The 18858-nt window shown below is 45.3% G+C and overlaps 1 protein-coding gene across 1 annotated transcript; it reads left to right on the forward strand.

The window, feature by feature from the left end:
• Positions 1–17522: 17522 nt before the first annotated feature.
• On the forward strand, positions 17523–18527 carry LOC308351471 (olfactory receptor 52K1-like; the record flags this gene model as incomplete). The annotated part of the gene is made up of 1 exon (XM_080817125.1): positions 17523–18527. The coding sequence occupies one exon, from the start codon at positions 17523–17525 to the stop codon at positions 18525–18527; it is 1005 nt and encodes a 334-aa protein (XP_080673251.1).
• Between the last annotated feature and the right edge of the window lie 331 nt (positions 18528–18858).

Below are 18858 nucleotides of genomic sequence, written 5' to 3' on the forward strand. Positions count from 1 at the left end.
ACCAGGGGCCAGCCCAGTTCTGCCCTCACCCCCTGCTGAAGGAGCTCTCCTCGGGATCCTCCCTCTAGCCAAAGGGAGACGCTGAAGCCTGTTGGGAGGGACCTCCTTCCTCCCTGCAGAAGGAAGCTCCCTCACAGAGCCAGGGCCCACTGGCCTGCTACCTACAGAAGCTTTCCCCAGCCTCCTCCCCAGAGGAGGAGCTAAGGGTGAGGAGGCCAGGGGGTCTGCCTGAGGGGCCAGAGACCCATTTTTAGGACTGGATATAGCAAGCTGGGTGGAAAATCACACGGAGAGAGCGGTGGGGTGGGGGTGCAAAGCGAGGAGGGCTGCTCATCTGTGTCCCCTGCTGGCCTCACATGGGGAGAAGAATCACTCCCACATTTGCAGTACTGAGGGGCCCTCTGGCACCCCAGAAACCAGAATGGGCCCAGAAGACCCTAGGAGCCAGGGGCAACTCTAGGCCCGGTTCTGCTACCAAGTGGCTGAGACCACTTGCCCCAAGCCTCAGTTCCCTCAGTCGTCAAGTGTGGTGGTGTCCCCGCCTCCCAGTGTGATAGGAAATCATCTGCGCTGAGAAACACGGAAGAGGGTAAATCTTACAGTCAGTGTTTATCGCTAAGAATAAGTACATAGGCAGGAGGAGACTTTGGAGGTGATGATGTGTTTTCGGCCTAGACTGTGGTGGTGGGTGCACAGGTCCGTGTAATCCCCGCACTCATCAGGCTGCATACAGTAAATATGTACACCTTTTTGTGAGTCGTCAGGCTTCAGTAAAGGGTCTTCTAAAAGAAAAAAAAAGGGGGAGCTTCCTAAACTATAATCACATGAAATTTACTAGGAACATCGGAAGTTTGATCTAGGAAGGAGAGCCCCAGTACTCCTTTTATGGAAGGGGAAACAGAGGCCTAAGGGCACCCCACCAGAGCCTGGGTCCAATCTCAAGCCTCTGAGCTTGCTTCTCTGCACTGCCTCCCACCTGATGCCAGCGGTTGCGGGGGAGGCACAGGTTAGGGCTTCCAAGGACCCCTGCCCAGAGGGGATGATGGCCCGAGACAGATAGCAGGGGCTTCACTGAGACTCCTGTGCCCAGAAAGTCTCCCCATCTATGCCATGTGCCATGATATCCACCACCAATCCTCAGGGAGCCAACTGGGGCCATTATCAGCATTTTATTCATCATTGTGTGGTTTCCATCGGAAAGCAGGTTTGGAAATAGGGAATCCTGACCACCTTGACCAGGAGAGAAATCTAGAGAGGAGAATTTAGCACAGGGCAGCTCACAGGGGCCAAAGGGATAAAGGGAGGGGAGACTGTGGACGGAATCCTAGGGAGGAGTGGGAAGCTGTCAGGGAGGTCCCAGGGCAGTTAGGCTGCCCAGAGTGCCCTCCACCGTGGGATGCGACCCAAGTCCTGAACCCAAAGACTCCTCATAGTGTGGCGGCCCAGAGCAGCTGGGGCAAGAGCAATCAGGGAGGTCTTCCTGCAGCAGGTGGCAGCTGAGGTCCTAGAGCAAGGAGTCAGAAGCTGGGTGATGTAGAAGGGAGGACCAACTGGTTGGCAGAGGGGTAGGTGGCAAAGTATATGATTAGGCCTTGCTGGAGGGCAGCAGCCCCTGGGGGAGGAACAGAAGATGAGACCTTTGAAGGCCCCCCTCCATGGATGGCCCTGGGGAGCTTCTGCAGGGTTTTACGAAGTCTGTCACTATCAGGTCTGCTTTCCCAAAGGATCCTTCTGGCACCAAAGGTGGTGAAGGACTAGAGGGGGTGGTGGGGCTAGCCCCTGCACTAGGCCTACAGGTGAGTCGGGACTGGATTCAGGAGCTGGACCAGAGAGGAGATGGGGTGGGGGAGAAGAGGGACAGGCTGGAGTTGCTGGCAAACCAGACAAGGGGGGTGAGGGAGAGAACGAATGGGGTGATGTCCCAGAACCTGACTGGGGATGCGAGCTGGACCCCCCGAGAAAGGGCATTGAGAGGCAAACCCACAGGGTGGGAGGGTAGAGAGGCGGGGAGGTCAGTGGCAGGCAGGCTGCACATTGCATGGAAAGTGTGTGGACTGGCCTCATGTCTCACCTTCCTGGTTGTCCCTGGTGTGGGGTCCTGGTGATGAGCCACAGGGCCTCAAAGCCATCCCCAGGGCCCTCAGCACCATACTCCCGTCCATACTCGGCTGCCACAACACCTCACCCTGTCACTATAACTTAGCCAATAACAAAGTGTCCCAGTCTGACAGGGGGCCCATCCCTTCCCCAGAAAGCCCCAGACCTGAGGGGCAGCATGGCTTGAAGCTGCCAGTATGATAAGGAAACTTGAGTCTCCTCAGCCTGTACTACTACTGAGCTCCCCTCAGCTGAACTCTCTTTTCCTAAGACAAGGCTAGAAGCACACCTCCCCTAGGAAGTCTTCCTGGCTTAGCCCTGTCTCACATTCGGGATTGAGTTCCCACCCCTCTGAGCTGAACCCCTGGAGCCCAGACCAGACACGCCTTCTGAGAGCAGGCCTTGCCTCCCTTGTCATGGGTGTCACACACCCACGCCTCCCCTCTGCATCCAGAGCTGGCCCGGGCCAAAGCCACCCTCACTGTCCCTCTCTCATTCCTTTGAACCACAGGTATGAAGGCTGCAGTGGTTTATTGATGGCCCCCAAAAAGGTACATCTAAGTCCTAAGCCCTGGAAGTTGTGGATGTGACTCTATTTGGAAAAAGGGTCTTTGTAGACATAATTAAATAAGGAATGCTCATATGAGATCATGCTGGATTGGATCACCCAGGTTGGCCCTAAATCTAGTGACAAGTGTCCTTGTAAGAGAAAGAAGAGGAGGCCAGGGGAAGGAGGCAGATTATAGAGTTTTGTAGCACGAGCCCAGGAACACCTAGAGCCACCAAAAGCTGGAAGAGGCGAGGAAGGGGTCTCCCCCAGAGCCTTCAGAGGGAACACGGTGCTGCCAACACCCCAATTTCAGACTTCTTGCTCCAGAACCATGGGAGAATACACTTCTGTTGTTTTAAGGCGCCCAGTCTGTGGTAGTTTGTAAGGCAGCCCTAAGAAATGAATACAGACTTAAACACAGCCAGCAAGCCGTTCTCAGAGGTCTGAGTTGGCCACAGTGTGAGCCGACCGAGTGCTATGCCCGGCAGAGCCTCCATTGTCCTGTTCTGGCTCCAGGCCCTGACCCCACCCTGAGAGAGGGGCATGGACAAACTGGAGGGCTCCTAGCGAGAAGGGCCCCACTGGGCACCCTATGGCCAGGGCTGCCTGGGGCCCCAGGAGTGGGGACAGGAGGGCCCAAACGAGAAGGGGAGCAGACATGAGCTATGCCCAGTCTTGTGTGCGGAAGTCCCTCCTCTACACAAAACTCACACGTGGCCCTGGGGCAGCAGCAGGGGTTGATGGGCTCCTGATGCCTCTAAGACCCTCCAGCCCTGACAGCCCACCAGCCACCTCGGTCCAGCAATGCTGGAGCTAGCCCAAGCCGGATGCTCTTGGGTGGAGGAGAGGACACTTCTGGGCTCCAGACCACATGTTCTAGTTCCTGCCTTCATCCCCACACCCGAGGCTTTGGGTTCAAGCATGCCCACCACCATCACCATTCCTGCCCCTCCCGTCAAGCTGCACCTGAGCCATCCCAGGCCCTCCTTCTCTCTGCCTTCCAGGTGGGTGCAAATGTCCCCTTCTCCACGAAGCCTTCCCTGACCCCCATCCACTCCACCACCAGGCCCAGCCCAGAGCAGTAACGAGACAGGGGTGAAGTGGAGAGAGCCAGTTTGCCACAGATCTACTGATCTTGGATAAGCCCCCAAAGTCTCCAACCCTAGGTGGCCCACCTCTAAAGTGGGGTGATTACTTCAACAGGGCCTCCCACAACCTCGTTTTCTTGCTTCCAGTTCTTCCCTTTCTCCCATAAACATCACATAAATGCCCCCCGATCCTTCAAAAGTCACGACATAGGAGGTGCTCAATGAAAGTTTCACTTCCTTGGAGTTCTTCACTCCTCGTTACTGACATGTACAGCGGGCCTATTGGACGGACCAACACCCTGTGCTCCATGCCCCACCTGCTTTGACAGAGCTCCCCCAAGGGGTGCTGCAGCCTGGGTTTGGGGCAAGAGGTCTGAATTCCCCTGTTTGTGTTGAGTTGTATCCCTTTGGCTCCAGAGCAGGGACTTTGGGCAGCCTAGGCCAAAAGGAAGGGTCCAGCCTGGATGTCAGAAGACCTGGCTTCAGATTGGTCCTGGGGAAGTCCTAGGGGACGGAGGAGTCACCACAGGACCAGGCTCCCCAGGGAAGGAGCTGGCGTGCATTTAAGTGCACTGAGGGAGCCCCACCGCTTCTCTCCACTGCTGCCTGCCTGTGTTCAAGTGAGTATCAGCTCAGGGGGTCAGCTCAGGTGGGCAGTGGGGGCCAGGGAGGTGATGGCGGGTCCAGGGGACAAGGGGACTGGCAAAGGAGGAAGGACAACTTGTACTCACACCCCTGGCTGTCATCCCCTTTCTTTGGACAATTACACCACAACCCCATCCGCACCCATGTCCCTTCCCCCCCAGCTCCTGGTCTCTCAGAAGGAAATCCTCTCTACGCCTCACCTACATCCCTCCTCTTTGAACTGAGCCCTGTCTGTGGTGGGTAATCTGCAAGGGCTTCGTTCATCTTCTCTCTCTCCCATCTTGTTTTTCTTATACTTTTCTTCCCTGGGACTTTGGCCAAGCCCAGTGTCTCCCTCGAGGTGTGGTAACAGTAAGCGGGACCCTGGCTTTGGAGTTCTGAGCCCACCCCACCAATTCTCAGCTTCTGCACCCCACCGCCCTTTCCTCTGGCTTGCTCGAGCTTCGACTCTCAGGTTAGACGTCCTCTGCTCTGCGGAGTCTTTCCTGTGCCCAGAGGCTGAATTAGAGGTCTCCCCTGAACCCCCATAGCACTCTGGCTCTTCCCTATGGGACTCTTAGCATTGTGGACATTGAAACCCCAGGTAATGCACCCATAGAAGCCGCAGAGCCTCGCAGAGTGCCTGGTACATAATAGGGGTTCAGAAAAATATACTGAAAGAACAAATAAATGAATAAAGGGGGACTTCCTATGACTGACCCACGGTCATAATACCTGCCTATAGAGACACTATGGCTACTAAGTGAGAGGGAGACTTGATGCGGAAGTACTTAACAGAGCCCAGACTACGGGAGGCCCTCAAAAAAATGCGAGTTTTCCCTCTGCTCCTTTTTATGAAAACCACCTCAGGAAGACAACTATCCCTCCAAGTTAACAGAGGACAGAGCTGAGCCCAGAGGGAGGACACTACATAAAGAGGGATTTGTGGCTTAGATGAGGAAAGATGCTCAGGTGAAGCCACACACACATGAATCTCCTGGCCTCACGTGTAGTTTGGAGGGGCTTGTAGAGCCTTACATGCTGCAGACATGCATGTCAGGGAAGGGGAGCCCCAAGATGGCCTCTGCGGTCCTATCCAGTGGCCGTGCGTGTGTGATTGTCGATGCCTCGCGTGGTCCCAGAGGCCCACAGAGGAGTCACTGCTGGGAGGTTGACAGCTCCATCTTCCTCTTAGACTTCGTGGGTGTGAGCAGGGAATCTTCCCCCTCTGCTGCCCTATGTTTCTGAGTATTTGATGTCAGTGAGGCAATTGCCTGGCAGCGAGTGATGTCTGAGCAGCGAGGATAGGAGCCATGTTTTTGTCACGGGATTCAGTCTATGGTAGGAGAGGGTATGTCGGGGAAATCCCAGTGTGTGTCACTGAGTGTTTTAGTGAGAGTGTGTATTTGTTGTTTTCACACACATCCTAAAGGACTACATTTCCTAACTCCATACAGTGATTTGAGATGAGTCTGACTTAAAACACTACCAGCTTATAAATTCATTCTTGGGGTGAAGGTATTTAATTGCATGATTAAAATGCAAATCACCCTATAGGAATCTATGCTAATAAATTTAAAATTATTAATGAAATGGGCAAATTATCAAATTTCCAAATTGCTTAAGAAGAAACTAAGAACCTATGTAGATTAATTGCAATGAAAGAAATCTCTAAGTGTTACCAAACAGTTATCTGCTGAAAAGGTCTGTGCCCACATTGTTTTTTTGGTGAGTTTTCCCCAAACTCTCAAGAGATGAATAATTCCTATGCTATAAAACCTATTCTAGGGGTGCCTGAGTAGCTCGGGGGTTAAAGCCTCTGCCTTCGGCTTGGGTCATGGTCTCAGGGTCCTGGGATCGAGCCCCGCATCGGGCTCTCTGCTCAGCAGGGAACCTGCTTCCTCCTCTCTCTCTGCCTGCCTCTCTGCCTACTTGTGATCTCTGTCAAATAAATAAATAAAATCTTTAAAAAAAAAAAAAACCTATTCTAGAAAATAGAATTTAAAAAGGAAATTGAGTCAATTGATTTTGAAGTTGGCATAACTGTGATACCAAAACCTCATACAGATAGTTCCAAAAAAGAAACGTGTAGATCTATCCTAAATAAAATACTAACAAACCAATTTCAGCAGAATTTAAAAGTATAAATATCTACTTGTCAACAAGTCAAATTTTAAAAGCATTGGCTCATTATAGTTGGTTCCATAAAGGCATCCGAAAACATTAAACACAAATTCCTACTTTTTTATTATTAAAAACAAGAAACAGAACAGTATTTCATTAACATAAAAAAGAATATCTTTCTCAAATGAACAATCAATATTATACTTAATATTATAAACAGGAGTTCTAATAAAACTGAGGAAAAATAAATATATCTTTTCTTATCATTATTCTTTAACATTGTCATAAAAGTTCTTTTTTTATGAAATAAAATGTAATTTTTTTAATTTTTTTTTTTTTAGACAGAGAGAGAGTACTGGTGGGAGCAGGAGGGGAGGAGCAGAAGGAGACAGAGAGAGAGAATCTTAAGCAGGCTCCACACTCAACACAGAGCCTGACCAGGGTTCAGCCCAGGGCTTGGTCTCACAATCTTGAGATCATGGCTTGAGCTGAAATCAAGAGTTGGACACTCAACCAACTGAGCCACTCATGCACCCCTGAAATAAGGTATAAAACAGAAATAACATGGGGCACCTGGGTGGCTCAGTGGGTTAAGCCTCTGCCTTCGGCTCAGGTCATGATCTCAGGGTCCTGGGATCGAGCCCCACATCGGGCTCTCTGCTCAGCAGGGAGCCTGCTTCCTCCTCTCTCTCTGCCTAGCTCTCTGCCTGCTTGTGATCTCTCTCTGCCAAATAAATAAATAAATAATCTTATTAAAAAAAAAAAGAAAGAAATAACAATCTAGTTTTTAAAAAATAGGGGGAAAAAGAGGAAAGAGGAGAATTCTCCTTTGAATATCCAATAAAATCAATTGAAAAAAAATTTTCAGTTACTAAGGAAATTTTTAAAGTACAATATGTAAGATATATAATATATAAGATAAATGTAGGGGTGCCTGGGTGGCTCAGTTGGTTAAATGTCTGCCTTCAGCTCAGGTCATGATCCCAGGGTCCTGGGATAGAGTCCCACATTGGGCTCTCTGCTCAGCAGAGAGCCTGATTCTCCCTCTCCCTCTGCCTGCCACTCCCCCTGCTTGTGCTCTCTCTCTTGCTATCTCTCTCTCTGTCAAATAAACAAAAAAATCTTTTAAAAAATATAAATATACAAATACACAAAATCAATAACTTTTATATAAAATTGTTACCAATTCAAAAATATGATAGAAAATTATTGTATTTTTCTTGGTAACTAATAACAGAAACTCCTACAATGAACTTAATAAAAAATGTGGGGAGACCTATTTATTACTCAACAAATATAGAGTATCTATTATGTGGCAGGTTCTATATTTGGCACCTGGAATAGAAATGTGAGTGAAGTGGATAGTGTGTGCTGCTGGGGACCTATGCAAATAACACTAAGAAACTGCTGAGAGATATAAATCAAGGCTTTTTCCAGACACCATACTTTGATATTGAATGGAAAGACTAAATGTTTTCAAGACATCAGTCATTCATGGAATAATATATAGGATTAATGAAATCCCAATTTTTAAAAATCACAGTAGGATTGTTTTTGAAAATTGGCAAAATGATTCTAATGTTCGGAAGAATAAAACTTGAGAATGAAAAAAATAATTTAAAACAAAAGTACTGATATTAAAAATCAAAATAAAAGATGAAGCTATAGTGACTAAAATAGTAGAATACTCCCTTATAACTCCGAATAAAAGACAACTCAATTAAAAACAAGCAGAGGATTTGAATAGACATTTCTCCAATAAATACACAAATGGTCACTAAGCGCATCAAATGAAACATGTACGACATCATTAGCTCTCAGAAAAACACGAATCAAATCATCTTAGATGACTAGAATTTTTTAAAAGACAGATAATCCTTGACAAGGATGCGGAGAAATTGGGCCCCTCATGTACTGCCAGTTGGAATATAAAACAGTGCAGCTGCTTTGGAAAACAAATCTGGCAGTTCGATTAAACAGAGTGTATAGATGTCCAGCAATTCCACTCCTAGAAATGAAAGCATCTGTTTACACAAAAACTTGTGTAAACATTATTCAATATAGCCAAAAAGTGGGAACCGCCCAGATATCCATCAACTGATCAATGAAAGATGGCATATCCAGACAGTGGAGTACTCTCCAGCCACTGAAAAGAAACCGTATACTCATGGCTACAACATAGATGAAATTTGGAAACATTATGCCAAGTGAGAAAAGCCAGCTATGAAAGATCACAAGCTGTATGCTTCCATTTACATGAAAAGTCCATGGGGTACCTGGTTGGCTCAGTTGGTTAAGTGTCTACCTTCGGCTCAGATCATTAATTATCCCAGAGTCCTGGGATCAAGCCCCACACCGCTCGGCAGGAAGCCTGCTTCTCCCTCTCCCTCTGCTTCCCCCTCTCCCCGGCTTGTGTGCTCGCTCGCGTGCGCTGTCTCTCTCTATGACAAATTAATAAATTAAAAAATCTTTAAAATGGGACGCCTGGCATCAGGGAAATACAAATCAAAACCACAATGAGATACCACCTCACACCAGTCAGAATGGCTAAAATTAACAAGTCAAGAAATGACAGATGCTGGCGAGGATGCGGAGAGAGGGGAACCCTCCTACACTGTTGGTGGGAATGCAAGCTGGTGCAACCACTCTGGAAAACAGTGTGGAGGTTCCTCAAAAAACTGAAAATAGAGCTACCCTACGACCCAGCAATTGCACTCCTGGGTATATATCCTAAAGATACAAACGTGGTGCTCCAAAGGGGCACGTGCACCCGAATGTTTATAGCAGCAATGTCCACAATAGCCAAACTGTGGAAAGCGCCTAGATGTCCATCAACAGATGAATGGATAAAGAAGATGTGGTATATATACACAATGGAATACTATGCAGCCATCAAAAGACATGAAATCTTGCCATTTGCGATGACGTGGATGGAACTAGAGGGTATCATGCTTAGCGAAATAAGTCAATCGGAGAAATATAACTATCATATGATCTCTTTGATATGAGGAAGGGGAGATGCAAGGTGGGGGGGTTTGGGGGGAGGTAGGAAAAGAAAAAATGAAAAGATGGGATTGGGAGGGAGACAAACCATAAAAGACTCAATCTCAAGAAACAGACTGAGGGTTGCGGGGGGGAAGGGGGACAGGAGAGGGTGGTGGGGAAATGGACATTGGGGAGGGTATGGGCTATGATGAGTGCTGTGAAATGTGTAAACCAGACGATTCACAGACCTGTACCCCTGGGGATAAAAATACATTATATGTTTATTAAAATAAAAAAATTAAAAAAAAAAAATGGGACGCCTGGGTGGCTCAGTGGGTTAAGCCTCTGCCTTCAGGTTAGGTCATGATCTCAGAGTCCTGGGATCGAGCCCCGCTCAGGCTCTTTGCTCAGCGGGGAGCCTGCTTCCCCCTCTCTCTCTGCCTGCCCCTCTGCCTACTTGTGATTCTCTCTCTCTCTCTCTCTGTGAAATAAATAAATAAATAAAATATTATATATATATATACACATATATATATATCTTTACATATACACACATATATATGTATATGTGTGTGTGTATATATGTGTGTGTGTGTGTTTATATATATATATGAAATGTCCAGAATAGTCAAATCCACTGACACAGAAAGTGGTTGCCTAGGGCTGAGGGGACTGGGGGACATGGGGAGTGACTACTAATGAGTAAAGGATTTCTATTTGGGGTGATGAAAAATGTTAATTGTGGTGATGGTTGCACAGCTCTATGAATTTACTAAAAAAAACCATTGAATTGTACGCTTAAATGGGTAAACTGTATGGTATATGATTAAACCTCAATAAAGCTTTTATTTTCTAAAAAAAAAATAGCATGGTATTGGTACAAGAGCAATCAGAACATCACTACCTATAAAACAACCCCATCACATATAATAATCTTAATCAAGGATAACGATAATAACACAAAGCAGCAGAGAAGATTAAATAAGAACAATTATTTAGCTACTTGGGGAGAAATATGTCAAGTTAGATTGTCACTTTGTGTCAAAAATGAATTTTGTGTGGGTCAAAAAAAAATTTTTTAAGATTTTATTTATTTATTTGTCAGAGAGAGACACAGTGAAAGAGAGAACACAAGCAGGGGGAGTGGGAGAGGGAGAAGCAGGCTTCTTGCCGAGCAGGGAGCCTGATGCGGGCCTCGATCCCAGGACCCTGGGATCATGACCTGAGCCAAAGGCAGATGCTTAACGACCTAGCCTCAGGCATCCCAGGATTGAAATTTAATGTGAAAAAATTAGACCGTATTTTAAAGAGGAACACTTTGATCTTTGAATGAGAGGTTTGCTAAGCTTAAAACCAAGAAAAGAACTCAAAAAGAGAAATGCCAATAAATTTCATTTTATAAATTTAAAATTCTTAGTCTTAACATCAGAAACAAGATAAAAATACTAACAAGATTCAGAAATTGTGTTTCAATGGATAAAAAAGGGACAATACTGTTAATAATTAAACTGCTACAGGAAACACTTAGTCCCTTGTATACCTGGGCAAAGTATAATGAACAGAAATTTCACAAATGAGAACCTGCAAATTAAAATGAGATCATATTTTTCAATCACAAAATTACTACAAATATTTTTAAATCATAGTAAGTTAATATGAGCACCAGTGACTCTGTGACAAGACTGATAGAACTTTCTCAGAAATCTACACGACATGCTCAGAAATGTTCAGATCATTTGACTATAATCCTACATCCAAATCTACCCCGAAGAATATATTTGAAATGCAAAAAATTGTTGAAAGATGTGTGTCTTATTAAATTATGGCCCTTAAGTTCTCCTTTCTTCTCCAGAAATATTGACTCATGAAGACCAAAGCCTGGTGAGGGTAAGGCAGGCCCTGGTGGGGTCCAGGTACAGAAACCAGGCCTCCTGTATCTCATTTTTTTTAATTTTTTTATTTTAATAAACATATAATGTATTTTTATCCCCAGGGGTACAGGTCTGTGAATCGCCAGGTTTACACATTTCACAGCACTCATCATAGCACATACCCTCCGCAATGTCCATATCCCCACTACCCTCTCCCGTCCCCCCTCCCCCCCAGCAACCCTCAGTCTGTTTTCTGAGATTGAGTCTTTTATGGTTTGTCTCCCTCCCAATCTCATCTTTTCATTTTTTCTTTTCCTACCTACCCCCAACCCACCCCATTTCATCTCCACTTCCTCATATCAAAGAGATCATATGATAGTTGTCTTTCTCTGATTGACTTATTTCGCTAAGCATAATACCCTCTAGTTCCATCCATGTCGTCGCAAATGGCAAGATTTCATTTCTTTTGATGGCTGCATAGTATTCCATTGTGTATATATATATATATATATATATATATATATATATACCACTTTTTCTTTATCCATTCATCTGTTGACGGACATCTAGGTTCTTTCCACAGTTTGGCTATTGTGGACATTGCTGCTATAAACATTCAGGTGCACGTGCCCCTTTGGAGCACCACGTTTGTATCTTTAGGATATATACCCAGTAGTGCAATCGCTAGGTCATAGGGTAGCTCTATTTTCAGTTTTTTGAGGAACCTCCACACTGTTTTCCAGAGTGGTTGCACCAGCTTGCATTCCCACCAGCAGTGTAGGAGGGTTCCCCTCTCTCCGCATCCTCGCCAGCGTCTGTCATTTCTTGACTTATTAATTTTAGCCATTCTGATTGGTGTGAGGTGGTATCTCACTGTGGTTTTGATTTTTATCTCCCTGATGCCGAGTAATGTGGAGCATTTTTTCATGTGTCTGTTGGCCATCTGGATGTCTTCTTTGCAGAAATGTCTGTTCATGTCCTCTGCCCATTTCTTGATTGGATTATTTGTTCTTTGGGTATTGAGTTTGCTAAGCTCTTTATAGATTTTGGATACTAGCCCTTTATCTGATATGTCGTTTGCAAATATCTTCTCCCATTCTGTCAGTTGTCTTTTGGTTTTGTTAACCAAAAGACTGTGCAAAAGCTTTTGATCTTGATGAAATCCCAATAGTTCATTTTTGCCCTTGCTTCCATTGCCTTTGGCGATGTTCCTAGGAAGAAGTTGCTGCGGTTAAGGTCAAAGAGGTTGCTGCCTGCATTCTCCTCAAGGATTTTGATGGATTCCTTTCTCACATTGAGGTCCTTCATCCATTTTGAGTCTATTTTCGTGTGTGGTGTAAGGAAATAGTCCAATTTCATTGTTCTGCATGTGGCTGTCCATTTTCCCAGCACCATTTGTTGAAGAGGCTATCTTTTTTCCATTGGACATTCCTCCCTGCTTTGTTGAAGATTAGTTGACCATAGAGTTGAGGGTCTATTTCTGGGCTCTCTATTCTGTTCCATTGATCTATATGTCTGTTTTTGTGCCAGTACCATACTGTCTTGATGATGACAGCTTTGTAATAGAGCTTGAAGTCTGGAATTGTGATGCCACCGACTTTGGCTTTCTTTTTCAGTATTCCTTTGGCTATTCGAGGTCTTTTGTGGTTCCATATAAATTTTAGGATTATTTGTTCTATTTCTTTAAAAAAAAGTGGATGGGATTTTGATAGGGATTGCATTCAATGTGTAGATTGCTTTAGGTAGAATAGACATTTTCACAATATTTGTTCTTCCAATCCATGAGCATGGAATATTTTTCCATTTCTTTGTGTCTTCCTCAATTTCTTTCATGAGTACTTTATAGTTTTCTGAGTATAGATTCTTTGCCTCTTTGGTTAGATTTATTCCTAGGTATCTTATGGTTTTGGGTGCGATTGTAAATGGGAATGACTCCTCAATTTCTCTTTCTTCTGTCTTGTTGTTAGTGTAAAGAAATGTGACTGATTTCTGTGCATTGATTTTATATCCTGACACTTTACTGAATTTCTGTATAAGTTCTAGCAGTTTTGGAGTGGAGCCTTTTGGGTTTTCCACATATAGTATCATATCATCTGCAAAGAGTGATAGTTTGACTTCTTCTTTGCCGATTTGGATGCCTTTAATTTCTTTTTGTTGTCTTATTGCTGAGGCTAGGACTTCTAGTACTATGTTGAACAGCAGTGTGGTGATAACAGACATCCTTGCCGTGTTCCTGACCTTAGCAGAAAAGCTTTCAACTTTTCTCCATTGAGAATGATATTTGCGGTGGGTTTTTCATAGATGGCTTTGATAATATTGAGGTATGTGCCCTCTATCCCTACACTTTGAAGGGTTTTAATCAGGAAGGGATGCTGCACTTTGTCAAATGCTTTTTCAGCATCTATTGAGAGTATCATATGGTTCTTATTCTTTCTTTTATTAATGTATTGTATCACATTGATGTATTTGTGGATGTTGAACCAACCTTGCAGCCCTGGAATAAATCCCACTTGGTCGTGGTGAATAATCCTTTTAATGTACTGTTGGATCCTATTGGCCAGTATTTTGGTGAGAATTTTCGCATCTGTGTTCATAAAGGATATTGGTCTGTAATTCTCTTTTTTGGTGGGATCCTTGTCTGGTTTTGGGATCAAGGTGATGCTGGCCTCATAGAATGAGTTTGGAAGTTTTCCTTCCATTTCTATTTTTTGGAACAGTTTCAGGAGGATAGGAATTAATTCTTCTTTAAATGTTTGGTAGAATTCCCCTGGGAAGCCGTCTCGTTCTGGACTTTTGTTTGTTTGGAGATTTTTGATGACTGTTTCAATCTCCTTACTGGTTATAGGTCTGTTCAGGTTTTCTATTTCTTCCTGGTTCAGTTGTGGTAGTTTATATGTCTCTAGAAATGTATCCATTTCTTCCAGGTTGTCAAATTTGTTGGCGGAGAGTTGCTCGTAGTATGTTCTTATAATTGCTTGTATTTCTTTGGTGTTGGTTGTGATCTCTCCTCTTTCATTCATGATATTATTTATGTGGGTCCTTTCTCTTTTCTTTTTGATAAGTCTGGCCAGACTTATCTTATTAATTCTTTCAATCTTATTAATTCTTTCAAAGAACCAGCTCCTAGTTTCGTTGATTTGTTCTATTGTTTTTTTAGTTTCTATTTCATTGATTTCTGCTCTGATCATTATGATTTCTCTTCTCCTGCTGGGTTTAGGCTTTCTTTGTTGTTCTTTCTCCAGCTCCTTTAGGTATAGGGTTAGGTTGTGTATTTGAGAACTTTCTTGTTTCTTGAGAAAGGCTTGTACCGCTATATATTTTCCTCTCAGGACTGCCTTTGTTGTGTCCCACAGATTTTGAACCATTGTATTTTCATAATCGTTTGTTTCCATGACTTTTTTCAATTCTTCTTTAATTTCCTGGTTGACCCATTCATTTTTTATAAGGATGCTGTTTAGTCTCCATGTATTTTGGTTCTTTCCAAATTTCCTCTTGTGATTGAATTCTAGCTTCAGAGCATTGTGGTCTGAAAATATACAGGGAATGATCCCAATCTTTTGATACCAATTGAGACCTGATTTATGACCCAGGATGTGGTCTATTCTGGAGAATGTTCCATGTGCACTAGAGAAGAATGTGTATTCTGTTGCTTTGGGATGGAATGTTCTGAATATATCTGTGATGTCCATCTGGTCCAGTGTGTCATTTAAGGCCTTTATTTCCTTGTTGATCTTTTGCTTAGATGATCTGTCCATTTCAGTGAGGGGAGTGTTAAAGTCCCCTGCTATTATTGTATAACTGTCGATGTATTTCTTTGATTTTGTTATTAATTGGTTTATATACTTGGCTGCTCCCATGTTAGGGGCATAGATATTTAAGATTGTTAGGTCTTCTTGTTGGACAGACCCTTTGAGTATGATATACTGTCCTTCCTCATCTCTTATTATAGTCCTTGGCTTAAAATCTAATTGATCTGATATAAGGATTGCCACCCCAGCTTTCTTCTGATGTCCATTAGCACGGTACATTGTTTTCCACCCCTCACTTTAAATCTGGAGGTGTCTTCGGGTCTAAAATGAGTTTCTTGTAGGCTGCATATTGATGGGTTTTGTTTTTTTATCCATTCTGATACCCTGTGTCTTTTGATTGGGGCATTTAGCCCATTAACGTTCAGGGTAACTATTGAGAGATATGAATTTAGTGCCATTGTATTGCCTGTAAGGTGACTGTTACTGTATATTGTCTCTGTTTCTTTCTGATCTACTACCTTTAGGGTCTCTCTTTGCTTAGAGGACCCCTTTCAATATTTCCTGTAGAGCTGGTTTGGTGTTTGCAAATTCTTTCAGCTTTTGTTTGTCCTGGAAGCTCTTTATCTCTCCTTCTATTTTCAATGATAGCCTAGCCGGATATAGTATTCTTGGCTGCATGTTTTTCTCGTTTAGTGCTCTGAATATATCATGCCAGTTCTTTCTGGCCTGCCAGGTCTCTGTGGATAGGTCTGGTGCCAATCTAATGTTTTTACCCTTGTATGTTACAGACTTCTTTTCCTGGGCTGCTTTCAGGATTTTCTCTTTGTCGCTAAGGCTTGTAAATTTTACTATCAGGTGACAAGGTGTGGACCTATTTTTATTGATTTTGAGGGGCATTCTTAGCATCTCCTGGATTTTGATGCTTGTTCCCTTTGCCATACTAGGGAAAGTCTCTACAATAATTCTCTCCAATGTACCTTCTGCTCCCGTCTCTCTTTCTTCTTCTTCTGGAATCCCAATTATTCTAATGTTGTGTCATCTTATGGTGTTGCTTATCTCTCAAATTCTCTCCTCATGGTCCAGTATTTGTTTGTCTCTCTTTTGCTCAGCTTCTTTATTCTCTGTCATTTGGTCTTCTATGTCACTAATTCTTTCTTCTGCCTCATTTATCCCAGCAGTAAGAGCCTCCACTGTTGATTGCACCTCATTAATAGCTTTTTTTAATTTCAACTTGGTTAGATTTTAGTTCTTTTATTTCTCCAGAAAGGGCTTTTATCTCTCCAGAGAGGGTTTCTCTAATATCTTCAATGCCTTTTTCGAGCCTGGCTAGAACCTTGAGAATCATCATTCTCTAGATCTGTCATATTACTTGACATATTATCTGACATATCTGTCATATTACCAATGTCCGTATTGATTAGGTCCCCAGCCTTTGGTACTGCCTCTTGTTCTTTTTTCTGTGGTGAGTTTTTCTGCCTTGTCATTTTGTCCAGATAAGATTTGCTTTTGTGAAGTTGGTCTTGGCTGGGTTTCTTGTTGATCTTCTGGGGGAAGGGCCTGTTGTAGTGATTCTCAAGTGTCTTTGCCACAGGCGGAATTGCACCGCCCTTGCCAGGGGCCGGGCTAAGTAATCTGCTCGGGTTCGCTTTTGGGAGCTTTTGTTCCCTGAGCGCTTTCTGTAGAGTTCCAGAGGATGGGAATGAAGATGGCGGCCTCCCAATCTCTGCCCGGAGGAGCCGAGAGTTTGGGGTTCCGCTCCTCAGTGTGCCCTTAGAGAAAAGCGCCCAACCGCCCCGCCTCCCTGGCCTGCGGTCGCGCCTTGAGGAAAGCAGTCAATTGCTGGAACCTGGAGAAAAGCGCCCGGTCGCTTCCGTCTCCGTGGCCTTCAGCCATGCTCCGAGCCCACCCAGCCTGCAACCAGCACAAGGTAACCCCGGGCTGAGAGCTCACTCCTTGGCTTTATCGCTGTAGCCGGCTTCCCCACTCTAATACCTGTGGGCTCTGCGGCACTCAGACACCCCCGGTCCTTCTGTGACCCCGCGGGACCTGGGGTTACAATTCCCCCCGGTTTAGCCTCTGGAGCGATGTCCCTCCATGGAACAGACTTTTAAAAGTCCTGATGTTGTGCTCCATTGCTCCGACGCTTGCCGGGAGCTGGCCCCTCCCCCCCGCGGTCTGTCTTCCCGTCGCTTTGGATTCACTTCTCCGCAGGTCCTACCTTTCAGAAAGTGATCGATTTTCTGTTTCTGGAATTGTTGCTCTTCTTCTCTTCGATTTCCCGTTGGATTTGTAGGTGTTCACAATGGTTAGATAAGCTATCTAGCTGATCTCCTGCTACCCGATGTCGTCTCAGCCTGCTACTTCTCCGCCGCCTTGACTCCTCCCGCCTCCTGTATCTCTTATCTTCCCAGAGCCATCCTGCACCCCAGGAATGATGTCAGCATGGAGCAATGGCAGCTCCAATGTGTCCTATACCAGCTTCCTCCTGGTGGGCTTCCCAGGGCTGCAGGAGTCCCGCGCCCTCCTGGTGCTGCCCTTCCTCAGCCTCTACCTGGTGATCCTCTCTGCCAACACACTGGTCATCCACACAGTGGTGGCCCAACGGAGCCTGCATCAGCCCATGTACCTGCTTATCGCCCTGCTCCTGGCTGTCAGTATCGGTGTTGCCACCACCGTGATGCCCGCCATGATGTTCAGCTTCTCCACCCGCTTCAACCGCATCTCCCTGCCTCGCTGTCTGCTCCAGATGTTCTGCATCTATTTCCTCATTGTCTTTGACTGCAACATCCTGCTGGTCATGGCTCTGGACCGCTATGTTGCCATCTGCTACCCTCTCCGCTACCCCAAGATAGTGACGGGACAGTTGCTGGCTGGCCTGCTGGGGGTGGCAGCTGCCAGGAGCACTTGCATCGTCGCTCCAGTGGTGGGGCTGGCCTCCAAGGTTCGCTTTTGCCGCTCAGACATAATCCACCACTTTGCCTGTGAGCACATGGCCCTCATGAAGCTCTCCTGTGGGGACATCTCCCTGAACAAGACTGTGGGGCTCACCGTCCGCATCTTCAACAGAGTCCTGGACATGCTGCTCCTTGGAGCTTCCTACTCCCGCATCATCCATGCTGCCTTCCGGATTTCATCTGGCAGAGCACGTTCCAAGGCCCTGAACACCTGTGGCTCCCACCTGCTGGTCATCTTCACCGTCTATTCTTCCACCATGTCCTCATCCATTGTCTACCGTGTGGCTCGCACCACCTCCCAGGATGTGCACAACCTGCTCAGTGCCTTCTACCTGCTGCTCCCATGTCTAGTAAACCCCATCATCTATGGAGCCAGGACCAAGGAAATCAGGCAGCACCTGGCAACTCTGTTCCAAAGGGAACAGCTACCAGCACCCCCTGAGAAGCCCCAGTCTCTGCCCTCACAAGGGGAGCTTCCTGCCTAACTCTTTGGAATTGGAGGTCCCACAATCACTCTCACTAGCAAGAGGATAAATGTGTCAGTGAGTCATCCCTGCCATATTTTGGCTTTGACTATCTGCCTTCATCTTTGAGAGTCTTTTATCCATTTTCTGTAAACAGCTACTAATCCAGAGTTATACAGTAACCAACTATAAAGTAAGCTTCTGTCTCTGCCTTCTAAATTTTCTCCCCTTTTTTCTGCATGTGATTTTCATTCATTCATATATAATTTTCAAACAGCTACTTTACATACATCATGCTAACCCTATGATTGCAAAGAAAGGGGGAAAAAATCAGTCTCTTCCCTGAAGGAGG

The sequence above is a fragment of the Martes martes genome, assembly GCF_963455335.1.
Source record: "Martes martes genome assembly, chromosome: 10".
NCBI classification, from domain to species: Eukaryota; Metazoa; Chordata; class Mammalia; order Carnivora; family Mustelidae; genus Martes; species Martes martes.